Consider the following 7,964-nt stretch of genomic DNA (forward strand, 5'->3'; position numbering starts at 1 on the left):
TGCAGTATTTATCCTTTTGTGACTGAAATATTTCACTCAGCATATAATGAATTATATATTTTACTCAGCATATAATTAATGATATATTTTACTCAGCAGATAATGAACACTACATTGGAACAGGTGAGGGTAAGAACTGTCTAAAAGGAATATATGATTAAACATTATATGCATGATAACAGTCTGGAATAAGAAGTACATTGCAAAGTGGACTGGGGAGGAGAAAGGGAGTTCGGGGGAAGAAAGTATGCAACAATGAATGAAAAGCCAACCTTTCTGTAAACTTTCATTAAAATCACAATTTTAAAAAACCAAAATAAGGTATAGGTTAAGAATGTCCTTAATGTACCATACCAGTCAGGGTGGCCATAGGACATGATAACTTAGATAAAGATATTTATTACTACCTATCAGTTATAGGAACAGTTGCAGAAGGAACAAAATTCCTAGTTTTCTAATCTTGTTGTTACCAGATGTCGGCAAGTTGATTTTGATTAATACTGATAGCATGTTGCAGAGTCAAACTGCTTTGCAGGCTTTTCTTAGCTATAATTTTATGGAAACAGGTCCCCTGGTCTGTCTCTCCCTTGGAGAAGCTGTGCGGGTTGAACTACCAACCTTTCAGTTAGCAGGTGTGCTTACCTGATTTCAACACCAGGGTTCCTCAATTGCTAAACCACCATTTGATAATAATTTCCTTAATTATCTACTTATCGTAAAATGCTTTGTAAAATTTAAATTTAATGGAACTTAAGAAGTGCTGTCATCTTTGGAAGAATCTGGTTTCTTTTCTCATCCCCATAGTTTTGAGAATTCAAAAGGACCTTTTACTTTTTTTTCAAGATATAAAACAATCACTAGATATTGAAGTTGTAGAAAAAGAAGAATACGATATATGGGAACATTCTTCGCTACTTTTGTAGAATTCTAAAATTATTTAAAACTAGAGTGCACTGTTTTATTTTAAGATAAAATATACAAATGTTTATGTATTAAAGAGAAAATAAGGGAGCAGGCAAGAAGTTTGTTTTCTTTGGAATCTTTTAAAACCAACATCTACTACATTTTAAGGGAGCTCTGATGGCCCAGTTGTGCTGACAAGCCAAAGGTGAGCAGGAGTCCCCCAGCTGCTACAAGAAAGAAAGAAAGATGGGCAGTCTCCACCTGGGTGATTCACAGCCTCTGAAAACCCCCTGGAGATCAGCTAGGAGTCGGTTCTCCCTCAGCGGCACCAAATAACAACAACATTAGATTTCTATCCCAATTTTAGCTTGTCATAATAAATAGAAAGGTGCGAAGCTCTATATTCTGTGACCCAGTGCTGCATTGTTGTTGTTGTTGTTGTTGTTGTTGTTGTTGTTGTTGTTTTTTTACTTCACATTAATTGATAATTTATTACTATGGATAGGGAGTTACACTGACAACCCAAAGGCAGATGTTTGGAATCTACCAACTGCTCTGATGTTGGAAGATTGGATGTGCAATCCCCTCCTGTGAAGTTTATAGCCCCTGAAAACCCACTGGAAAGTCAGCTAGGAGTTGGTTCCAACTTGACAGCAATGAGTGGGTATGTGTGTGTGTGTATAAACATGACTGAACGTGATTTACTTCATTTATGAGACCTATTTTCTAAATGTCTACACTTGTATATTTTAAAATGCACAGTTTTGTGTTTTTGGTTTGTTTTTTTTTTTGGAATATAGGCCTTTTTATTGACTAAGTAGAACAAACTAAATACATATTTAACAGTTTGGGTTCACTTATACAGACCGTTAAATAAGTTGTTCACAGAGTGAAAGTAACAAAAAGTTCCTTCAAATGACAAAAGCACAAAAACCAGATGAACGCATCCTGTGGGTGGTTTCACATTCATCAGCTCCCTTTAACTCCACGCTTGGAGGCCTATGTTTCTGTTTATTTACATTCTTGACTTTCTTTTATGGATGGAACTTTTGCAGCCTCGTCAAAAACCTGGAAAGCCACAAAAGTGGACTGAGGACCTCTGAGGCCAAACAGCCCTTTCACCCACTCGCCTAAACAGCCCTTTCACCCACTCGCCTAATGCTTATTGCTGCTGCTTGGCCGACTCCACGTGGGGACGGGGCTGTCCCTAACAGACACTGGCACACTTGCCCTATTTGGTATAAGCATCAGTTTTGTGTTTTGTGTTTTGCTTTTAGTTTCCCACCTCTTATCTCTATTGTTTTTTCACTTGATCCTTAATTCTTGAGGGTTTGTAATGAGTTATGCAGAATGAATGAATGAATGAGGAAAGGAGAGGACAGATGGGTCACAGTGAAATATGGAAAGACCCACACTGAGGCTGGCTCTGTCATGAGGGGTGGTGGGGCCAGACACTGTGTTTTTTTATGTCATTTGTGTCATGCAGAGCCTAGCAGATAACATACAAGTGTTTTCCTTCAACTACCAAGGTGTACAGAGAGGAAATGCTACAGTCTCTTCATCTTGTTACCAATAAGCTATTTGTGCAATGTTGTCCCCTGTAGGCTCTATGGTGCATAAGAATAGATTTATAGCATGTACTTACAGAGATGTAGAAATATCATCCCTCACACGTGGGCGTGGTCACGAGTACAGTCCCTTTCCTGGATCCCTATGTTTATCTTGACTGCCTATATGTGTTTACTGATAAATGTTCATTAAGCTAATACAGCAGGACTGTGTATACAAGAGTGTTTGCAGTAATTCTTGTGCTTCTACTGCACCTTCTATTTCTTTAGTGATATTCTGCTGATCATCTTTTATTAAATAACGCCTTTCCATTCACCCATCTTAATACATGCCTTTTCATAGCCTTTGAAAACCCACCAGAAGGTCAGCTCTAAAACAGTTCAACCTTGATGATGAGCTTTGGATTTATTATCTATTTCCTGATTTTTGCTCCCCTCTTGATCCCCTCTCCTGCCTGCTAACAGTCCAGGAATGTTTCCTTCTATGTGTTTCTTTAATATTTCATACTCCTGTACTCATACACGATCTCAGTCTCTTCCTATGTCAGTGCTGATTAACTACTTGTTTTCTTTCATTCCTCCAGTACAAACACTCACTCTCGATTTTCTTTATCCTCATTTCCCAGGGGATGAAGATGACCACGAAGTTACAGGCGAGACGAGCAAGCTTCCTCCAGAGCTAGGAACGAGAAGATGGGGTTAGAGAGCTTCACATTGATGATGCAGAAATGACTGCTGGGTGTGGGGCTCCTAGCCGTAGGCCCCTAGTTATGGCTCCATAGGACCTTAAAGAGTCTAAGAACCAACGCAGCCCCGTGGTCTTTGCTGTGCTTCTCACATGGTAAGTGACCATCTGCTGTGACTCTCTGATCCATGGGCTTTATTTTTTTGTGTCCCCTTCCTGACATTTCTGTTAGGAAAACACCAGCTGTGGTTGATTCAACTCTGACCTGTCATGACTCATGTTATCAGAGAAAATCTGTGCACTCGAGGGTTTCAGTAGTTCATTTTTCTGCAAGTAGATTGCCAGGCCATTTTCCCGAGAAAGTTTAAGACTGGGTTTTATTTTTTATTCTCAATATATTTTGATTGTCATATATAGCTTATTACAGGCTGTCTGAACCCTGAGAAGAATTTTATACTCATTCATACATTTTCTGATAGCATCTAATAATTTATTTGGAGAAAACAAGTAGAGAGACTAAAACAAGGCAATTTTGTTTTATATATTTATTCCATAAACTCCATCATGGTATGATAGGTATAAGGAAGCCTGGGGATTTTTGTCAAAAACCGGGTCAGACTTTTCAGGAAGAGTCTCTGAAGGTGAAAAGAATGTCAAAGCAGAACCCTGTGGGATCTGGGAATTCATTTTAAAATTTGACAACCATTTAAAATTTAGGACCAGATCTTACTAAGAACTTCGTTAAGATAATTTTGGTTTCAGAGAATCTAAAGGAATGAATGCCTCCATTTAATTTTATCTGTTGCAATAACAAATTTTTCTACAATGTAGTATCCACCACTGGTGAAGATATTAAAGGGGTTGTAACTCTTTCATTATGGATGAAAATAAAATCATAAAGACTTGGAAAGGGATGTATTAGCATTTATCAAGAGTCCAAAAAGAACAGGTCATGTTCTAGTTAAAGTGATCACAGTTACAACATTATCCCAAGCAAAGATTTTTAAAAGTCTGAATGTCAGCAAACTTTTGTGATGCTAGCAATAATAACGAAATATTGAAAGCAAATTAAACACTAACAGGTAAAAGACTTACTGAGTTAATATTCATTATATCATAGGCTATCATATAGCAACATAACCAAATGTTTGTTAATTTAAAAAAAAAAGAGCAAGACACCAATGCTTGCACACTTCCACAATGTAAAATTATATCTTTATGTGAAGTTTGACATTTGAGAATTTTTTAAAAAATAATACCATGTTGGGAGAGTAGGGTTCATATATTTTTTATAATTTTTAAAAGAAATTTTGAAAATTATCCTAAAGTCTTTATAAAAAAGATATTTTTAATGTATACTAAAAGATGTAAAGAATATACTAAGTCACTGTATCAAAAGGAATTGGCAGACACAGAAGAATTTCATGAAACAACATATGAGCAAGAGCCTGTGGTGATGAAGGAAGAAGTTCAGGCTGCTTTGAAGGAAATGGCAAAAAATAAGTCCCCAGGAATAGATGGTATACCAATTGACATATTTCAGCTAACAGATGCTTCCCTGGATGTGCTCACCAAGTTGTGCCAAGAAATCTGGAGAACAGCCACTTGGCCAGCTGACTGGAAGAGATCTATATTTGTTCCCATTCCTAAGAAGAGTGACCCAACAGAGTGTGGAAACTATAGAACAATATCGTTGATTTCACATGCAAGCAAGATTCTACTGAAGATAATCCAAAAATGACTAGAACAGCACATCAGCAGAAAAATGCCAAAAAGTCCAGGCTTTGTTTAGAAGGGGTCGTGGTGCTATGGATATTGTAGCTAATGTTAGATGGATCTTAGCTGAAAGTAGGGAATACCAGAGGAATGTATATCTGTGTGTCATTGATTATGCAAAGGCATTTGACTGTGTAGATCATAACAAACTGTGGCTGACTCTGAGAAAATGGGAATCCCAGAACACTTAATCATGCTAATGCAAAACCTATATACTTGGACCAAGAGGCAGTCGTCAGAATGGAGCAAGGAAACACTGCATGGTGCAGAATTGGGAAGGGCTTACGCCAGGGATGTGTCCTGCCTCCATACCTTTTCAACCTATATGCAGAACAGATTATCTGGGAGGCTGGCCTCTATGAGGAGAAGTGTGGTGTCAGGATTGGTGGAAGATTCATCAACAATCTGCATTATGCAGATGACACAACCCTGCTTGCTGAAACTGAGGAGGACCTGAAGCACTTGTTTCAGAGGGTCAAGGATTGCAGCCTCCAATATGGATTGAGGCTCAATGTCAAGAAGAAGATTTTCACCACTGGGCCAATTGGCAGCATCAGGATGGATGGTGAAGAGATTGAGATTGTACACAGCTTTAGTTTGCTTGGCTCCACAGTCAACACTCTTGGCACCAGTAGCCAGGAAATTAAAAGGCGCATTGCCATGGGAAAGTCTGCTGTTAGGGACCTCTCCAAAGTACTGAAGAGCAATGGTGTCTCTCTGGAGACTAAGGTGTATCCGATACAGGCATGGTCTTTACAATCACATGTTATGCATCAGAGAGTTGGACCGTGACTAAGGAGGATAGAAGGAGAATTGATGCCTTTGAGCTGTGGTGCTGGAGAAGAGTACTGAGGGTACCATGGACTGCTAGGGAAACAAACAGATTCATCCTGGAAAGGGTTAAACCGGGTGGCTCCTTGGAAGCAAGGATTCTGAGGCTCCGTCTAACATACTTTGGACATATTGTAAGGAGGGGCTGGTCCTTGGAGAGGGACATCATGCTTGGGAGGGTGGAGGGACAGCGCAGGAGAGGAAGGCCCTCTATGAGGTGGATTGATTCGGTGACTGGGGTAATCAGGATGGGTGTGTCGGAGACAGTGCAATTGGCACAGGACAGAGCAGAGTTTAGTGCTATTGTACATAGGGTCGCTATGAATCACAAATGACTTGACGGCACATAACAACAACAACAACATACTAAAATTTTATTTTAAGTAACTGCATAGGAAAAATATCAAGGAACAAGATATGTTATAGAATGAGCACTAATGCCTCTAATTTTCTCATTTTATGTGATACAACCCTTATAATCACAGGCTGACTCTGAGAAGAATGGAATCCCAGAACACTTGATTGTGCTTATGCAAAACCTATACTTGGACCAGGAGGCAGTCATCAGAACAGAGCAAGGAAACACTGTATTATTCAAAATTGGGAAAGGTGTATGTGAGGGATGTGTCCTATCACCATACCTTTTCAATCTATATACAGAACATATTATCTGGGAGGCTGGGCTCTATGAGGAGAAGTGTGGCATCAGGTTTGGAGGAAGACAATCGGTGCTATGCAGATGACACAACCCTACTTGCTGAGACTGAGGAGGACCTAAACCACGGAAGCTCAAGCACTGCAGCCTTCAATATGGATTGAAACTCAATATCAAGAAAACAAATATTCTCACTACTGGGCCTACTGGCTGCATCATGATCGATGGTGAAGAGATTAAGATTGTAAACAGCTTTAGTTTTCTTGGCTCTACAATCAACATTCCTGGCACCAGCAACCAGGAAATTAAAAGACGTATTGCACTGAGAAAGTCTGCTGTCAAAGAGCTCTCCTAAGTACTGAACAGCAACAATGCCAGTCTAGAAACTAAGGTGTGCTTGATACAGACCATGGTCTTTTAAATTACTTGCTATGCCTCAGAGAGTTGGACAATGACTAGGGATGATAGAAGGAGAATAGATGCCTTTGAGCTATGATTTTGGAGAAAAGTATTGAATATACCATGGACTGCTAAAAAAATGAACAGGTTCATCCTGGAGAGACAGAAACCAGGTTGCTCCTTGGAGGCAAGGATTCTGAAGCTTCATCTGACATACTTTGGACATACTGCAGGGAGGAACTAGTCCTTAGGATGGGATGTCAGGCTGGGGAGGGTGGAGGGAGAGCGCAGGAGAGAAAGACCCTGGATGAGATGGATTGATTTAGTGACTAGGGCAATGACAGTAGGTGTGTCAGAGACAATAAGATTGGCACTGGATAAAGCAGGGATTAGGGCTGTAGTACATAGGGTCGTTATGAGTCACATAACAACAATAATGACAACAGGGTGAAGTTAGGAAAAAAAATGCTGGATTTTTCTCCTAAGAGTAGAAATTCCATTTCTGCTAAATTGTATCTTGCCAGAGTGATTCAGTGGCTCAAGCAAGAGCATCTGGGAACACAATCCAAGCTTAGAGAAGTTCAGACATGGCAGCTTCTCTATAGCTGTGAATGATTCCGAGGCTGACAGTGTGAACAAGTACAGTTTCCTACTGAGGTGGCCACAGGCAAGGGTGGGGGCACCTCACCTCTGCACCTGCTGCTTGGTAACCTCGAGTTCTGGTCAGCCGTCCTTCAAACTTCAGTACAACCTCCTTTGCTCGTCTGGAAGAAGAAAAAAATGTGTTGTCTGATTTAAAGAAAAAAACTTGGTTGTACAGTAGATTAAACATTGTCCTACTAACTAAAAGATCCGTGGTTCTAACCGCTCAGCAGGAGAAAGACGTGGCATCTGCTTCTGTAAAGATGTACAGCCTTGGAAATCCTGTGGGGCAGTTCTGTTCTATAGAATCACCCTATGAGTCTGAATAAACTCAGAAAATAACCTTGTCAACGCACTGGCTTCCACCTCAGCAGAACCAAAAATATAGGCAAGAGAAATTATGGTACATTCACACAATGGAATACTATGCAGCACACAGGAGCAATGATTTTGTAAATTATTACCTAACTTGGGAGGGACTGGAGAACATTATGCTGAGTGAACT

The 7,964-nt window shown here is 39.9% G+C and overlaps 1 protein-coding gene across 1 annotated transcript in view; it reads right to left on the reverse strand.

Annotated features, from left to right (window-relative positions):
- TMC3 (transmembrane channel-like 3) overlaps nt 1-7,964 on the reverse strand; it is a 52,355-nt gene that overhangs the window by 38,738 nt on the left and 5,653 nt on the right. The window contains exons 3-4 of the mRNA XM_006885122.1: nt 7,506-7,581; nt 3,069-3,150 (exon numbers count right to left, since the gene is read on the reverse strand). Coding sequence (XP_006885184.1) covers nt 3,069-3,150; nt 7,506-7,581 — 158 coding nt within the window. The remainder of the gene's footprint in view (nt 1-3,068; nt 3,151-7,505; nt 7,582-7,964) is intronic.

Source organism: Elephantulus edwardii, unplaced genomic scaffold (genome assembly GCF_000299155.1).
Source record: "Elephantulus edwardii isolate Elephantulus edwardi_28Jun2011 unplaced genomic scaffold, EleEdw1.0 scaffold00041, whole genome shotgun sequence".
Lineage (NCBI taxonomy): Eukaryota > Metazoa > Chordata > Mammalia > Macroscelidea > Macroscelididae > Elephantulus > Elephantulus edwardii.